The following is a 17,750-nucleotide window of genomic DNA, read 5'->3' as shown; positions in this document are numbered from 1 at the left end:
CTGAGCCAGAAGGATCTCTGTGAGTTTTAAGATACCTGGTTCTACATAGGGGATTTGGGGCCAGAAAGGGATATACAGTGAGACCCTGTCTCAAACAAACAAACACACAGAAAATTATGTATATTGCAAAAAAAAAAAAAGTATGTATATTGCTTTGAAAAACAGGCATACACTTGATCTTGGCCAAAAGGCTGAGAAGAGATGAAAAATATATATGGAATTAAACAGGATCATGAACACTGAAAGTATAATGCTTTTAGATTCCCTTTATTGTTATTATAGTGAATAAACAATCACACAAAGAGAGTCATTGGTATAAACTGTAAGTAATTAACAAAAACACTAACTTGTGTAGACAGCTGGGCTTTCTGTCCCCTCAGCCTGTGTTGATTCTTTTTTTGGGTTTTCGAGACAGGGTTTTTCTGTGTAGACTTGGCGGTCCTGGACTCACTTTGTAGACCAGGCTAGCCTCGAACTCAGAGATCCACCTGCCTCTGCCTCTCAAGTGCTGGGATTACAGGTGTGTACCATTGCACCCAGCTAAATAGCTATTTTTTTTTTTTTTTTTTTGGTTTTTCGAGACAGGGTTTCTCTGTGTAGCCTTGGCCATCATGGACTCGCTTTGTAGACCAGGCTGGCCTCGAACTCACAGCGATCCGCCTGTCTCTGCCTCCCGAGTGCTGGGATTAAAGGCGTGCGCCACCACGCCCGGCTTAAATAGCTATTTTTTTTAGTTTATTTTTTATTCTATCTGTATGAGTGTTTTGCCTGCATATATATGTGTATGTATATATTCGTGTGTGTGTGTGTGTGTATGCATGCATATGTGTGTGTGTGAGTGTCTGGTGCTGGCAGAGGTCAGAGGTAGACACTGGATTCCCCTGGAAATGGAATTACAGATGGTTGTGAGCTGCTGTGTGGATTCTGGGAATAAAACTCTGGCCAGGCATGGTAGCACATGCCTTTAATCCCAGAACTTGGGAGGCAGAGGCAGGCGGATCTCTGTGAGTTTGAGGCCAGCCTGGTCTACAAAACAAGTCTAGGATAGCCAAGACTAACACAGAGAGACCCTGTCTGGAAAAACAAACAAACAAACAAAACTTTGGTCCTCAGTCTGGCCTGGTGGCACAAGCCTTTAATCCCAGCATTTGAGAGGCAGAGGCGTGCTGATCACTGTGAGTTCAAGGCCAGCCTGGTCTACAAGGCAAGTCCAGAACAGTCAAGACTACACAGAGAAACCTTGAAAAACAAAACTCTGGTACCCTGGAAAAGCAGCCAGTGTTCTTAACTGCTGGACCATCTGTCTACCTTGCCCCTCCTTCTATGTTTTTTTTTTTTTTTTAGACAGGTTTTCACTGTATAATCTGGTTTGGCCTGGGATTTCTCTGTGTAGATCAGGCTGCTCTGGAAACTCAGAGAGATCTGCCTGCCTCTGCCTTCAGGGTGCTAGAGTTTAAAATTGTAGACCACCATGTCAGGCTTTAAAGAGCTCCATTTTAACTGCTATATATAAATACACACATAATGTCTATAATTTTACCCCCTCAAGCCCATAAAGCTTAAATAATTTATATCTGATTCCCAAGGAATAATTGCTACTCCTTTCTAGCCCCCAACAGGGAACTTAGTGACCAGTTAGTTAGGAACTAAACAAGCTGTCACTGCCTGGACTTCTGCTCTGGCTTGGCTGTGCCACTGGTACCAGGTGGCAGCAAGCTTCACAGTCCTCCTGGGAGTGGGTTGGGCTCTCCAGATGTGGCCGGACCGCACCAGAGTTGTTTGTAATTGATGAGACTCCCATCAGAGAGCTTCTGAAACTTGGGGCGGTGCTTGCCGGTGGCGGGGGCAACCCCATCGCTCACGAAGACAGAAATGCCAGAGCAGGGCCACACAGCTCAGCAGAACCAGGGCTGTGCTCACTCCCACGGCTGCGTGGACCAGGGTAACAGGCTTAGGCGGCAGGATAATCCTGCGACAGGGCCCAAAGGAAGGGCCAGCCCAGTTCTCCGAACCCTCACCATCTGCCTCAGGAACATGGCTCTCACCAGCGTCATTAGCAGCCACCACACAAAGGTTGTAAGCAGCCCCAGGCTTCAGTCCTGTCAGCTCTGCCCTTCGAATTGTAGCATTGAGGGGACCAGTCTTCTGTGGAGCCCCTTTGTTCTCCCAAAGCAGAAGCCAGTAGTGGCTGACTGGCGAGAAGGGAGCACACCAGTGGACCATGGCACAGCCTTTCTCAGCCACAATTTGTACTTCTCCCAGCCTCGGGGGGTCTGGCTGCTGATCTTCCCTGGAGAGCCCTGGGCACATGCAAGCCACTGGCCCAACCTTCTGCAGCTCCTTACAGGACACCTGCAGGTGGCGGCAATGGTCATAGTTGCAAGGGACAGACCGGGAAGGTGCGGTTACCCTCTCATCATCCTCTTCCTCGTAGTCTTGCGGGGTCAAGATCTGAGCTTTGGAAACCAAGGAAGTTGTCATGGCCACAAGGCACAGAAGGGAAAGAGGGCCCAACATGGGGTCTGGAAGGGAAGGAGTGAATGGGTAAATCACTTCTGTGAAAAGCACAACACAGGATCAAGCTTCGCAAAGGGAAGAGATCGGACTGAGACACACAGTCATTTGTCAATAGATCTTCAGAATCCAGCCTTTTGTTTTTTGGCTGGTCCTCAATTCCTGTTCCTCCTGTCTACACTTCTGATCACTAGCATTTTTAGTGCACCGTCACCAGGCCTGGTTGTGCTTGGTTTGGGCTAAAAACAGTGAAATACAATTCCACAGGAGAGACAGATGTTTGGGCGGCACCGTGCAAAGTGCTAGCAACAGGCAGCTAATGGATAAACAACAGTGCTGGGGAAAAAGGAGGAAGCAATAGCTATGAAAGGTGGAATGAATTAGCCGCCACCCGGAGAAATGACTTACTCGAAACAACTCTTAGTAAGATTTACAAAAACCCAGACAGACAGAAGAGAGACGGGCACCAGGGAGCCCACACTCCCTACCTACATTTGTGCAAATCCTAGCCAAGCAAGCCAGGGTCCTCCCTGTCCACCCTCCTCTGGGGACCCACAGCAGCCTCTCACCAGTGGGTAGGCCTTGACACAGTGAAAATCTGCCTCCAGACATCTGTGAAGATCAGGGTGAGGGGGTCCCTGTCACAGGGACCAACTGTCAAGTTGTATCTTCAATTCTATTTTGACTGAGAGCTTTTATATCCCTCCACGCTGACGTCACCACCTGCCCCTGGTTGCCAAGAAGAGGGCTGGTTCCCTCAGAGGGACTGACTGAGTCACGGGAGCCCAGGGATAGGGAAAGGCACATGCAGTGGTTCCAGCTGGAGGCCAGGATGCCTGGCTCCTGATGGAGGAATGAAATGTGGCAAGCAGCCAGGGACTGAGACTCCAAAGGCTACGGTCATGTGAACGGGCGGGAGAGGAGTATTATCAGAGGGCGGGCGGGCACCTGGCTGGTACCAGACAGGAAAACATCTGTGGATGGTACGGGGCCTGAATTACAAAATGCTGTTCTAGTAAAAATTCTACCACATTCGTGGCAGTCATTTCCTGTCCTCTGCCTCCCAAAGGGCAGAGAAGGGAGGGGTGGAAAGTGCAGAAGGCTGTAGGCTAGGTCTCTCCGACCCGCCCTGGCCTATCCCCCTCCCCTGGGGCAGATGAGAATCACATGGATGGAGTAGGAGGCCTGTTTCTGGCTGGGATAGGGTTTCCTCTCTAGCTTATGGATGGAAACAGCTACATTGGATGTGGTGGTTCCTGTCCTGTTTTGAATTCCTGTCCTGATTTCCTTTAATGATGAACAGCAATATGGAAGTGTAATCCAAACAAACCCTTTCTTCCCCAGCTGCCTTTTTGGTCATGGTGTTTCATCACAGCAATAGTGATCCTGACTAAGACAGTGGCCCACAGCCCACAGTGGCAACTCCGGAGGATCCAGTGACCTCTTCTGGCCTCCAAGGGTACCCCAACATAAAATATTTAAAAAGGGAACACACTGGGGGCTGGAAATGTCTCAGCAGTTAGGAGTGAGTGCTCTTCTGGCAGAGACTGCAGTTAAGTTCCCGGCACTCCTGTGGGGAGGCTCATAGCTACCTGTAACTCCAGCCCCAGGGGACCTTGCACCCTCTTCTGACCTCATGGGCTCCTGCACACATGTGGTACACATATACTTATGTAGACACCCACCCACACACACACACACACACACACACACACATACACACACACAAACACAAAACAATCTTCCATGACCCAAGTTTGACTCCACAAAACCCACATGGTGGAAGGAGAGAGCTGACCCCAAAGCTTGTCTTCTGACATCCATGTAAGCAGCTGCCACAAAACAGTTTATTAAGGGAACAAGAGGAAATGGGTCCGAAAGTGCTGGAATGTGAGGAATCAGCCCTCTGTTGCTCAGGAACTAGAACATGTTGGGCGTTGCCTGAGGGTGCCCCTAGAAGGCTCATGGCTCCCCAAAGTCTCAGGGGTAAGGGCAGATGTTGAGGCAGAGGTAGGCAGGTTAGCCTCTGTCAGCAAAGCTGTATCTTCCCAGGAGCCTGAACCTGAGCCAGGAAAGGCCAAACACAGTTGCAAATGAGACAGGTTAAAGACAGGTGAGATGGGCACCCCCACCACATGTCACCCATCGTACAGTGGCTCTCACCATCGCTAGCCTCCCGCTCTTGCTCCTCGTCTCCACTCAGCGGCTGCTTCTCCGGTTTCTCTTCCTCAGACAGCTGGCCCTCTTCAGCCAAAAGGGGGACAACAGAGGCATGACAGAAGGTGAGACCCAGGCAGGGAAAGAGAGTGCCGGGGGTGGGGTGGGGTGGGGGTTGTGAGGAAGAGGGACCACATCCTACCCAGTCCTGAGGGATCTTCAGGGCTCTCTCCGTCCTCTGTCACATCTGACTGCTGGGTAGACTCCTCCTGGCCTTCAGGTTCCACAAACAGAGGACAGCTAGGCTCAGTGGGTAGGCTCGGCTTGCACTGCCAACCCCTCTTCCTTCAGCCTTACCCCCGCAGCTCTAGAGCAGCATGCACTTCATCCCAGAGGCAGGCAGCCCCTCTACCCCAGCCAGTCTACCTCTCTCTCAGGCACACCGGCAACCGACCTGGCTGATGGCGAGAGAGCCGACGCTGGACACCGGGCCGTGAACTATCCCTTTGTCGGATATTGACCTGTGGAGGAGTAACCGCTGGGCAGTGAGGTCTGACTTCCCTCGGCAGCAATCGTGCCAGATCCCTACCCTGTCCCCCCTACCACCAAAGATCACCAAAGAAGAAAAACAGCGCCTTTGCCCCTTGAGACCTGTAAAGAGAAGCGGTGTTGGGGCCAGATACCGCCCCACACCCATTGCATGTAGCTGAAGAGCACAATGACGCTGAGGAACGTGAAGTTGCTGGCGACACCCACGAAGGCGCAGGTCATGGGGAAGTTGTATAGCAGGTACCTGAGGTGGGACACAAGGCCAGGAAGTAGCAGTTACCAGAGAGCACGAGCCTCTATCGCTCCAGTAGGGTCTGTAGGACAATGAGTTAGGGTGGCTGGAGCTGCTTTCTGCCGCTATGGCACCCACCCCCTAGCCCAGTTTCCAGACCATACCATACCAGGTTCTAAAAAAATGGCCAAGGACTTCAGGCTGCCTCAGTGTCACAGGGCCACAGCATTAAGTTGGCTTCCACTGCGACCTCACTAGTCACTCCAGCTCTTGCTCAGCAAGAGGCGGTGGATTTCATAGAGATTTCACTGGGCGGGGCAGGAGCGGGGGTGGGGGTGGGTGATGGAGAGGGTGGTGTGTGTGGCTCTCCGCTGTGTTGCCTGAGTAGCAGGGACTAGACACAGGGCAGGGCACCTGACTCATATGGTACTTTTCCCCTTTTCATTATTCATGTTGAGAGTCTTGTTTTGTAGCTCAAGATTTCTTGCCTTAGCACCCCACCCCCACCCCAGTGCTGGAATGAAAGGGTGTCATCACATTTAGGATTTTTTTTTTCTCCCAAGACAGGGTTTCTCTGTATAGCCTTGGCGGCCCTGGACTCATTTTGTAGACCAGGCTGGCCTTGAACTCAGAGAGATCTGTCTGCCTCTGCCTCTCAAGTGCTGGGATTAAAGATGTGTGCCACCACGCCAGGCCACATAAAGGATTTTAAAAAATGATTCTTAAATTTTTATGTGTATGAGTATTTGCCTGAGTATGTGTACATGTGCCACATGGATGCCTGCTGTCCCCAGAGACCACAATGCATCTGATCCCCTGGGACTGGAGTTACAAAATGGCTGTGAACTATGCCTTGTGGGTGCTCTTAAGCCCTGATACGCATAATGAAGCTAGGGAGGAGAGCCTCTAATGTGATGCTTTTCCTGGTCCCCTCTGCATTTGGGGGCGGGCTTCCTTCCACGGCTTCCTACCTGAGCCCAGTGAAGTGGGCATGGATCCGGAGGGAGGCGCCGTACATCTGGATGCGCTTGCTGTGGATCTCAATAATCGCTCCAGTTGTTGGCACATACTGCAGGGGAGGGGTGAGAGCAGAGTCAGGCCGGCTCCTGCCATGCCAGCCTTTGTGGCTATTGCAGTTGACTGCGCACGGGCCCCTCAGGTGTAACCTGGGCTAACAGGGCCATCTGTCATCCCACTCACCGAATTCTCCCTATAGTCCGAGTAGAGTTCGACCTCCAGCAGCTGCTTCTGCTCAGCAAAGCCAAACAGCAGGAGGCTGGAGAACACCAGCGTGTCAAGCATCTGGAGCAGGTGGGAGCGGTAATGTAGCATCACCTGGTGGGGCCATGAGACCAGGTTGGGGACAGGCGCTCTCTCCAGTCCGCCCATGTGTGAGCGGTCGATGTGGGCGACAAGCTCATTCTGGGCCTGCTTCTCCACTTTCTGCTTCTCGCTCCCAGTCTCCATCCAACCTTTCCATCTGTCCCAGTAACCGCTCCCTACCACCCGACCTCACTGCTCAGTTCTAACGCAGACACGGCCCCCTCTCCCCAGCATGTGAGTAAGCAGTCTGCTCTCCTGTACCTTCCCTCTGTACTCTGTCTTCTGGGTTGGAATCTGCGTCCCAGTGCACCACCTGAAGCCTTCCTCAAATGCAGATGTTCACAATGTGCCTCTCCTCACAGTCTAACAGTAGGCTCCAGTGCTGCTGGAGCGTCCACTACATGCTAATAAGAACCCTATATTTCTTCTTAGTCTTGCAAAGAGGATGTTACTCTTTTTTTGGTTTCTTAAGTGGATTCTTCACTTATCCTGGGGTGTGGGCCTGATCTCAGAGCCAAGGAGGTCTTCTCTGGAAGCACTAGTCAGACAGTCTGATTCTTGCCTCATTCCTAGACTGTCCATAACACTTACTGAGCGTGAAGATGTGGAGATGACGCGGCCACCTCTGGTGTAGCAGGAAACAGTGACTAGGAACATGCCCAGGGCTTGATTCACAGGGGACTCTGGCAGTTCAAGCTCCAAGGTGACTCGGTATGGCTGTCCATACATCAGTACCTACCCAAGGTAACATACATCTTGTTGAAAAAAGTTTTTCGTGGGGACAGGTGGCAAGGGGGATTTTTTTTTTCTTCCTTGCTGGGGTGGTGGTGGTGGTGGTGCACACCTTTAATCCCAGCACTTGGGAGGCAAAGGCAGCAGGATCTCTGTGAGTTTGAGACCAGGCTGGAATTAAAGGTGTATACCACTATGACTGGCTTAATTATTTAAAAAAAAAAAAAAAAGTGGACAGTCTCCAACCCTTTAAGAACTCTACAAACTCCCATGGATAGCCAGCCCACAGGCCACCCATTGTTTATCATGACCTGATGCTGCCCTCTCTTGGTCACAGGACACCCTGGCTTTTCAGTTGTTTGTGGGTTTGAGTTTATTTGGGGGTTGGGAGTTACCAGGTCGGGAACCCTGTGTTTATCTCTGGCTAGCAGGGCACTCAGCATATAGCCTCAGGTTCATGGAACTTTTCTTGCCTCAGCCTCTAGTGCCGAAATTTCGGGTGTGCAGCATCGTGCTCACTCTGTCAGCTAGGTCTGAGTTGGACTACTATACTGTCCTGGGAGGAGCCCTGTTGCATTTCTTTTCCAGAAGTGAACAGTCACATTGCCAAGTGGGCCATCTGTGATTCAGGCCTGTGTGCTGTCCCCCTGGGCCCAGCCTGACCTCGCTTGCTAATTAAGCAAGTACAGCTAAGCCTCCCTAGCCAGCTCTTGCACAATCACTATAGTGGCAGATCATCCTGTTATCCTGGTCTCTCTTTTAATTTTTAAGGCAATTTAGTTTATTAATTTAAAAATGAAATTTATCTATTTCTGTTTGTGTGTGTACAACACTGAATTTATTAAAAATGATAGAACTGCCTGGGGTGGTGGTGCATATTTCTTTTTTTTTTTTTTTAAATATTTATTATGTATACAGTACTCTGCCCTCATGTACACCTGCAGGCCAGAAGAGGGCACCAGATTTCACTATAGATGGTTGTGAGCCACCATGTGGTTCCTGGGAATTGAACTTAGGACCTTTGGAAGAGCAGACAGTGCTCTTAACCTCTGAGCCATCTCTCCAGCCCCTGGTGCATATTTCTAATGCCAGCAGTCAGGAGGCCAGTGGGAGTGGATCTTTGTGAATTCAAGGCTAGCCTGGTCTTGGCTGTCAGTCTTTCTTAACTTGAAAGTTTTGTTTTTGTTTTTGTTTTTAGTGGTATTTAAGAATAAACTAACTTTATGGTAAGGTATCAACAGCTCTGGCACAGTGGCCCACATCTGTAATCACAGCTACTTAAGTTGCCATTGAAGGATGCTTTTCTGTGTGTGTGGTGTGTGTGTGTGTGTGTGTGTGTGTGTGTGTGTGTGTGTGTGTGTGTGTGTGTGTGTGTGTGTGTAGAGACAGGGTTTCTCTGTATAACCCTGGCTGTCCCAGAACTCAAGAGATCTACCTGCCTCTGCCTCCTGAGTGCTGGGATTAAAGGCGTGGGCTGTCATTGAGATTTTAATTTGGTACTAGAAATTGAATCCAGGGTCTTGCACATAGGAGGCAACTGGGACTTGGTAGTGTCCCTGACCCTCCTTTATCTTCTTTTTTTGAGGGGGGGATTCTAGGGTTCTGCTATGTAGGCCAAGCTGATGTCACATTTGGAATAACCTTGCTGCCTTTTCCTCCTAGTGTTGGGTTTACAGACATGTGCCACAGTGATTGGGACCACATTCCAGACTTTCCACGCCTTTCTCACACAATCAAGCTTTCCTGACACCCTTAGCTAGCTCTCATACTTACCCGGTCACGTCCATTCTTAGCCAGCGAGACATTGGCAACAGGGAAAGAGCAGAGCGAAGCGGTGGAGGAATCACAGTCTGTCCTAAAGGAGAAGGGGTCAGGTGTACTTCGTGGAGTTACAAAGCCCGCCCGCCCACACACCGGGGCTCCAGGGCTCCCTCCTGCCCACACACCGGGGCCCCAGGGCTCCCTCCCATCGTCCACCCCTCTTCTCCATCGCAGAGAAATGGGAAACAAATGTGGCCACGAGATTCAGGATCTCAGAATAAGGCTTTCATTCTCTTCCCACTGTTTCAGTTTATTTCCTCATTAAATCAGAACCTGTAGGGAGGAGCCAAAGGACACTAGGTGTCTCTACAGGCTTCCTTGCAGAGCTCATGGCGTAGACTTCAGGGTCAGACCCTAGAGATTCTGACTCAGCAGTTCTGGTCTAGTTTCAAAAAGAAAACATTCCTCCAAAAGGCTCTATGAATACCTCTTTTAAGATAAATTATAGGCAAAACTGAGCATGGTATATGGTACATAGCTCATACCTGGGTGCACATGCGCGCGCGCACGCGCGCACACACACACAGACACACACCCTATATATATAAAAGACTCACGTTGTCACCAGGTGTGATGGCGCACACCTTTAATCCCAGCACGTAGGAGGCAGAGGTAGGCAGATCGCTGTGAGTTCGAGGCCAGCCTGGTCTACAAGGTGAGTCCAAGACAGCCAAGGCTACACAGAGAAACCCTGTCTCGAAAACCCAAAAATAAAGAAAGAAAGAAAGAAAGAAAAAAGAAAAGAAATAACAGCACATGACTAGGGATTGGGGACAGGGAAATAAAGATTTTTAGGCTGATAACAAAACCATTTTCTGTATGTAGTGATTACCTCTCACCTCTCACCAGGTGAGAGGCTACACAGAGAAACCCTGTCTCGAAAAACCAAAAAAGGAAAAAAAAAAAAAGTGAAGCGGGCATGAGCTGGGAGGCTCGGTAAGAAGCAGGACTCGAGGAGGTCGGTGCCTTCAGATTCTTTGTACACCAGTGGGGGTGAATGGTAGCGACTAAAAGGCAAAGGAGCTACTTCCAGGGCAAATCTTATGCCCACTGGGTTGAGTTGGGTCAAAACTCTACAGTGGCTTAACAGAATGGACTCTTCATTATTTGAGTCTAAAGCTGAATTTTCTTTTTCTAGACTTCAGTTTTTGTTATTTTTCTTTTTTTTAACCCTATTGAGACAAAGTCTCAACCTGTAGCCCAGGCTGGCCTAGAACTCATGGTAATCCTCCCAATCCAGCCTCTCAAATATTGGCATTACACACGAGACCAGGCCTTTTCTAATTTTTTAACCAGAACTTAGCAGCACAGGTAGACCTAGAAGCCCAGAGCCTGACCAGCCCAGACCTGCTCCAGCTTTAGCTTGTGAGGTAAGAAGTCCTGTTAACACACTGGGATAAGATTTCACCCTCTGTCAATACTGGGATCCAGCAGAGGATGCGCCAGGAGTCCTTGCAGCCCGCTCACCTGTAGTGGAAGTGCACAGGGCTGAGGTGGCTGACAGTCGGCATGTACGAGTAATAGAAAGAGCCATAGAGGAAGACAGACACCCAGAGCAAGAGGAGAATGGTGCAGAAGAGCACCCCAGACTGCAGCAGCAGCCTGCGGGCACGGCCTGCCAAGATATGGCCCACTTCCTGGGCCCACAGTAAGGCGGGTACTGGCGGGTCATTGACCATGATGGGGACGGCAGAGGATCTGGTCCCAGCTTCAGGCTTCGAGTTCCTGGCTGGTCTTCCACAGGCACGATACCCTTGGCCATGGGATAGGGCAGCTGAAGGTTTCTCCTGGAGAAAAAGGAGAGAAAAAAAAGTTTCTTTCCCAGGGGAGCTAGGGATAAAAATGACAAGCTAGTAAACTGGCTTTGGGAAGTAGAGATAGCAGGACAAAGCAAAGGCATTGTTTCACATGTGCGTCTCTTCCAATGCCGCCTTCACCTTCCTCCACTGCGTGCTTTTCCAGCCACTGCCTCAATGAACCCTTCCTCCAATCACCGGAGCCTGGGACAAACCTCCTTGATATATTCACAGCTGTATTATATACAGAGACCAAGGAACTTAAATCTCTCTCAAAACGCAGATGACACGGATCCACAATGGCAGGGCTTGCAAGGTGAGGGTGAGTAACTTGCCTATGGTCGCACAGCCAGTCCGGCTCAAAGCCTGCAGCAGCCTTAGAACAGTTACAGTAACCTTCCGAGTTCTACTCCGCGCCCTGACCTGTGCTAGCTCTCCGAGCGGGTGATGCCTATCCGGTGGCACAGCTCCCTGCGGCCGACGCTGCGGTGCCCACCCCTGGGGTAACGCGGTAGTAGACATCAGCCCTCCACCGCAAAGAGGCGGACTCACCAGTCTCCGCAGCTCAAGCAATCTAGAGAAGGGAGTTCCGGCTGCCGAGGAAGCCCCGCCCCTTCTCTCAGTCGCCTGTTAGGCGCGTAGGAAAAGCTCCTGCAGGGGCGGGGCCCCGAGCAGGGGGCAGAGCCTGTAAAATGCTTTGCTCCAGTCCCCATAGTCTCTACCAGAAACCACACTTCAGTTGAGTGACTAAAGGAGCAATACACTCCTCATTCAGGTCCCATTATAACCCCCAAGGCAGTATCCTCCTTTCGGGGGCCGCAATCCCGGCCTTTTTACCCCGCAAGCCAGGATCCGGGTGGAGGCCCGGTTAGGGGAGTGGAGACGGTGAACTAGGAGCTGTTTTTATTCAGCAGAATTCCATGGGTCTGCAGGTGTCCAAAGGGAGTGGAGGGGGAAAGACGGGTTCACGCAGAGAACCTTGCACTGGGCACGGATGGCTTGCCAGTCAAGCGTGGCAACATTTCAACCCCTTTCAGTCTCCAGGTTTTATGCTGCGTGATTGACCTTCCGTGACCCACGTGATGCAGTCAACCTCAGAATCCCTACAAAAACACGAGACTAGATCTCTGAAGGTAGTATCTTCTAGAACACGTCCTCCAGGAGGCAAGGCCAGTGTACATCTTTTTGAATAGCAGCAATCTTCTCAAATCACATGGAAAAAATTTAAAATCAATTCCCTATCTTCCCAACTCACTGCTGGCCACCTTACTCCCCACTCCAAGAAGCCCGCCTGGGTTGACATCTTTCACACTACCTTCCATGTTTGGCGGCTTACCTCCTCTTTGTCCGATCCTTTGACCTGGTCTCTGCATGTCCCTTTCCCTCCAGCTTCTCTTCTTTGGTGTATCATTGCTTTAGATATCTTCCTGACGGTTCTCTCTGCCGCCCCTGGGTCACCCCACTCAAGTCACTTGTAGCTAGAAAGTGGTGATCTGGCAGCTGATCACCTGTAGAGCATCACATTTTCCTGGATCTGCAGAATGGAGGGTCACTGAAAGAAACGAAGATTCAGGTGCTAAGTGCTGTGTCAGGGTGGGGGTGGGGGGGGGTGGCAGCACAGCTGATGTCAGATTTTCAAATGAGCAGGGTCTCCTGCAGCGGGTACAGACTCCTGCAGGGTTCTCACAGGCCCAGACCACCCCATTTGAGAGGGGGAGCATGCTTCAGCCTCAGGTCCTTTGGGGAGGGCTCTAGTTCAGACTAAGGACTTCTACAATGGGCATGAGCAGGGAGTGAGATAGTAACTGTGGGGGTGTGCACAGGGGATGCAAACAGCAACTAGACTCCCCCACTGGCCAGGCAGTTGGTATGCTCCAGGATCTGAGCAGCTCCTTCTAGCATCCTTCAGGTACCAGCCATCTGGACCTGAGACCACCCCTCCAAAGAACTCCACTCTGAGCATCTTTAGTCACCTTCTCTGCATTGCCTGTCACTGCTACAGATAATTTTAGCTCCAAGTCCCTGCAGGGTGGGGCACCTATCCGAGGCAGGGTTTGGTGCCCCCTCCTCACTGACCCTCCGTCCCAGGCTGCTGCTGCCGCCGCCTGACACTTCAGGTGAGTAGAGAGCAGCTTGCTTCTCTCATTAGGGCTTAAGGGGACAGGTGGCTGATGTGATTTCATCAGGGTGGGGCTCTTTCCGACTGAGGTTTGAAGCATTGCTGGTAACAGACTTGGCTCAAAGACTGAAAATCCTTAAGTCATTTGCACAGTGTAATGCCCAGGACGCAGGGAGTTGGAGAGCATTTCAACTCATCATTTCCATTCTCCCCTCAGACAAAAAGAGAGGGGATGACTAATGAAGAGTAGAGAAAAATAGGGGGACAAAATACTGGGGTACAGTCTCGGCTGTGTGGTTACTGAGCTGAGTGCTTCGGCTTAGAGTGCTGAGTTGTCTGTCTTTTTCCAGCATGAAAGGGGAGACCCCTGTCAACAGCACTATGAGCATTGGCCAAGCACGCAAGATGGTGGAACAGCTTAAGATTGAGGCCAGCTTGTGCCGGATAAAGGTGGGTGCGACTCTGGCCCCCATTAGTTCTCCAGGCCTCAGCTGTAGGTTTTCAACCCCCGGGGGGGGGGGAAGATGCTTCTTTTTTGATAGTCTGAAGTCAGAGGCAAACCTGGGCTTTGTCAGCAAAGCTGTTCCTGAGGACTGGGGATGGAGAGGACTGTCTCAAAGGGCACTAGAAACTAAAAGATAGCCTGTTTGGCGAAGGGAGCTGCAGTCCCTTTCAGAATTCTGCCTAATGTTCCCCATCCTGGCTGTGCCCCAGGTGTCCAAGGCAGCAGCAGACCTGATGACTTACTGTGATGCCCACGCTTGTGAGGACCCCCTCATCACTCCTGTGCCCACTTCGGAGAACCCCTTCCGGGAGAAGAAGTTCTTCTGTGCCCTCCTCTGAAGAGCGTTGCCCCTCCTCTTAACTCCTCAGCTCCCTCCCCGAGGCCCGCCCTTAGATCAGAAATTGTAGCAGTCTGATTCCACCCGTACCTACCCTGAGGTTATCTGAAGCACAAGGCTCTCCTTACCCATGCCTGCCCCTTTTCCTCACCCTCTGAGGCCGACTCCAAGCACCTTTTAACTCTATCCACAGAAGGACCCTGCTAAACTACTAGAATCCTGCTTGTTTCCCTCTGTGATCCATCCGTTCAGGCAGTGGAGAGGGGGATACCCGGGTGCTTGCTCTAAGCCTCACCTGGAGCTATTGGAAAGATAAAGGCATTTGAAGAATAAAGTCATCAAGAGCCTCAGAAGACAGCGCCTAAGTTAGCGTTCTTGGTAAAGAAGATTCCTAGTCGATACACTTGCCATACCAGGGAACAGGGCCAGTCGAGCCGGTTAGACATTATAAGGGCTGGAGACCGCCGGGCGGGAGGCGCGCGAGCGCCCCCAGTGGGGGGTTGTTGAACGAGCGCTCAGAAACCGCGGAGCATTCACACAGGCGCGCAACGAAAGCACCGAGAACCTCTCTTCGCACCCCGAGTATGGTGGGTTTCCGCGGGCCCAGGGATAGCAGCCCCGGGTGGAGGTGCTCTGAACCGAGGGGCGGGACAGGGCGACTCAGCGCCCGCAGCCGATGTCCAAGATGGCGGCTGCCTGTGCGTGCGTGCGTGTGTGTGTGTGTGTGTGTGTGTGTTACAGCATTCTTCTTAAAATGGCGGCCCCCAGCGTTCCCAATATGGAAAGATCCCTGGTCTTAAAATGGCTTCCCCTGTCCTCTCGAAGTCAGGCTCTGTGTCCCATAGAATCTGGAGAGACCAAGCACCGGGGGTTAGAAAGAAGAGGTCAGTATGGTGGCCACACTGGGGTGGCAGAGGCAGGTGATCGCTGAGTTCTAGGTCAGCCAGGGATACAAAATGAGATCCTGACTTAAAAACAAAACAAAACAAAACAAAACAAAAAACCCCCCAAAAAACACTGGTCTCTGGGCCCAGGGCCCATGAAGCACAATGTGGATTTTGTGAAAGAATCTCAAATGTGTTACAGTCCATTTTGGAGCACTATTCCTTGGTCTTTCTGGGAGGTAAACAGTAAATTTCAGTTTGTGTTTCCTTGTTAAATTGGGCCTTTTTATTCTCACCACAAGGTGACTGAAGAACATCCATTAGGAGAGTACCTAACACCTCCTTGTAAGGGTTCATTATGTTGCCTGGCCAGAGAGCATGTCTCATGGGCAGAGGCAAGAATGTGGTGGTACATGCCTGTAATCCCAGCACTCTGGGAGACAGAGGCAGACAAAACAGTTGAGTTCAAGGCTGGCCTGATCTACCAAGGGAGTCCAGGACAGGTAAGGTTACACAGAGAAACCCTGTCTCGAAACAAATAAATAAAAACAAAAATTGTTGGAGGCGTGCATGTGGTGGTGGCACAGGCCTTCAATTCCAGCACTTGGGACCAGCCAAGTCCACAAAGTCCAGGACAGCCTGGGCTCTTACAAAAAGAAACCCTGTTTTAGAACAGAAAAGCAGAGCCAGGTGAGGTGCGCACGTCTTTAATCCCAGCACCCAGGCTGAGGCAGGTGGATCGCTGAGTTCAAGGTCATCCTGTTTTACAGGGGTCATCCTGTTTTACAGAGGAACCCTGTCTTGACAGCCCCCCCCCCCCAAAAAGGAATCAGAGAAGGTTTAGGAGACTCAGATTATCTTCCTAGAAGCTTTCGTTTTGGGGGGGGGGACTTCAAGACAGGGTTTCTCTGTGTATCCTTGGCTGTCCAGGACTCGCTTTGTAGACCAGGCTGGCCTCAAACTCAACAGAGACCCACCTGCCTCTGCCTTCCGAGTGCTGGGATTAAAGGTGTGCGCCACCACGCCCGGCTGCTTTTCTGTTCTAAGAGTGAACATAGCTGCTATAGACCCTGGGCCATGATTTAACTGCCTCAGCTGTTTTTATGCATCATCATCTCCTGACTTCAGAGACAGCTGAATAGGAAGGACTGGTAAGGGAGTTAAATTCTGCATGGATAGAATTGTGCTGCTCAGAATGACCAGCATGTTCTCAGGATGGACCATCATTCCCAACCCCCTTTCCTAAACCTTGTCCTTTCCCAACATGGTAACTGGAATGGAGTAAAGAAACAAAAGTGGGGTGGGGGTGGTGACAGGCAATTCCCTGATGTCATGACTCAAAGGACTGAATAGGCAGAGGTGCTGGAGGTGCCTGACTGCAGGCCCAGTGACCTGAGTTCTATCCTTGGACTCAACAAGGTGGTGGGGTAGAACTCAAGAGTTCCTCTGACCCCCATAAGGGTATGTCGGTCAGCAACATGTGCGCACAGCACCACCAGACTTTCAGTGATGAAGTCTGACCTCAGTATTTTAGAATCGTTCCTTCTTTCTTGGCATGTGTGGAAACTCCACAACAGAGCCTTGTTATAATGTTTGTTCACAATGCCTAGTATGCAATAGGTGCTTAATACCTAATGAATGGTTTTTCTATTTGTACATATAGCTTAAATTGTACACAAGGAATAGCAGAGACTAAAAACCTTTTCCTAATGTATTAGTGTTGGGCAATTACCAAGGTAGTAAGAAAATCTTACCAGCTCAGATGTGGCAAAAAGCGAAGAGTGCTCAAATGTAACACCAATATTAGATTAACCCTCACTCTACCTCACCCTTTAAGACATGCATCTTATTTTTCTCAATTTGGTACCTATTCAGATTAGGTGTGAATGTCAGGTTGAGAAAACAGGGCTAGCAGCTACTACAGACGAGGTGTAAGTTATACCACTAAAAATAGACTGGGGCTAGAAAGATGGCTCTGGTTAGATCAGCTGTTGCTCTTGCAGAGAGACTGGGTTTAGTTCTAAGCACACATATGCTGTCTTACAACTGACCTTAACTCCACCTCAAGTAGATCCAACACCCTCTTCTTGTTCTGCACACATCAGACATACACATGGTACATACAAATACATGCAGGAAAAACATGTATAAACATAAACCTTTTCTTTTAAAAAATTTGGTGCTGGGTGGTGGTGGTGCAGGCCTTTAATCCCAGCATTCAGGAGGCAGAGGCAAGAAGATCTATGTGAGTTTAAGGCCAGCCTGGTCTACAAAGCACATCCAGGACAGCCAAGGCTATTACAAGGAGAAACCCTGTCTCAAGCCGGGCGTGGTGGCTCATGCCTATAATCCCAGCACTCAGGAGGCAGAGGCAGGTGGATCGCTGTGAGTTCGAGGCCAGCCTGGTCTACAAAGCAGATCCAGGACAGCCAAGGCTACACAGAGAGACCTTGTCTCGAAAAACCAAAACCAAAACCAAACAACAACAACAAAAAACCACTAAACCAAACCAAAAAACTAGAGTTGTGGACCATTAACGGATTTTTGGAGACAGGGTTTGATCGTCGGCCCCCAACTCCCAAGTGCTGGGATTATACATAAACACTGCTATACTCAGCTGTTCTTGGTTTATGTATGAAACAGGGTCTTGCTCTGTAGGCCAGATTGATCTGGAATATACTAGCATTGAATTCATAGTATTTTTCCTGCCTTGACCTACCTAGTGTTAGGACAAAAGATAGGTTATATCAGGCCCAGCTGTGCACTAACTATAATTAGTTC

The 17,750-nt window shown here is 50.3% G+C and overlaps 3 protein-coding genes across 3 annotated transcripts; 1 reads left to right on the top strand and 2 right to left on the bottom strand.

The window, feature by feature from the left end:
- Window positions 1-1,319: 1,319 nt before the first annotated feature.
- On the bottom strand, window positions 1,320-3,345 carry Lrrn4cl (LRRN4 C-terminal like). The gene is made up of 2 exons (XM_051146083.1): window positions 3,084-3,345; window positions 1,320-2,522 (listed from the first exon to the last, which is right to left on the bottom strand). The coding sequence occupies exons 1-2, from the start codon at window positions 3,124-3,126 to the stop codon at window positions 1,801-1,803; spliced, it is 765 nt and encodes a 254-aa protein (XP_051002040.1). The 5' UTR covers window positions 3,127-3,345; the 3' UTR covers window positions 1,320-1,800.
- A 937-nt stretch (window positions 3,346-4,282) lies between these two features.
- Window positions 4,283-13,026, bottom strand: Bscl2 (BSCL2 lipid droplet biogenesis associated, seipin). Its single transcript, XM_051146082.1, has 11 exons — window positions 12,461-13,026; window positions 10,796-11,112; window positions 9,281-9,362; window positions 7,367-7,510; window positions 6,653-6,787; window positions 6,429-6,521; window positions 5,323-5,469; window positions 5,126-5,192; window positions 4,874-4,945; window positions 4,678-4,758; window positions 4,283-4,576 (listed from the first exon to the last, which is right to left on the bottom strand). Exons 1-11 carry the CDS (start codon window positions 12,533-12,535, stop codon window positions 4,428-4,430), a joined length of 1,362 nt encoding a protein of 453 aa, XP_051002039.1. The 5' UTR covers window positions 12,536-13,026; the 3' UTR covers window positions 4,283-4,427.
- Window positions 13,027-13,513: 487 nt separating this feature from the next.
- On the top strand, window positions 13,514-14,788 carry Gng3 (G protein subunit gamma 3). The gene is made up of 2 exons (XM_051146081.1): window positions 13,514-13,693; window positions 13,958-14,788. The coding sequence occupies exons 1-2, from the start codon at window positions 13,595-13,597 to the stop codon at window positions 14,084-14,086; spliced, it is 228 nt and encodes a 75-aa protein (XP_051002038.1). The 5' UTR covers window positions 13,514-13,594; the 3' UTR covers window positions 14,087-14,788.
- Window positions 14,789-17,750: the final 2,962 nt, after the last annotated feature.

Source organism: Acomys russatus, chromosome 5 (genome assembly GCF_903995435.1).
Source record: "Acomys russatus chromosome 5, mAcoRus1.1, whole genome shotgun sequence".
In the NCBI taxonomy this organism is placed as follows: Eukaryota; Metazoa; Chordata; class Mammalia; order Rodentia; family Muridae; genus Acomys; species Acomys russatus.
This window is presented reverse-complemented; position numbering and strand designations above follow the sequence as displayed.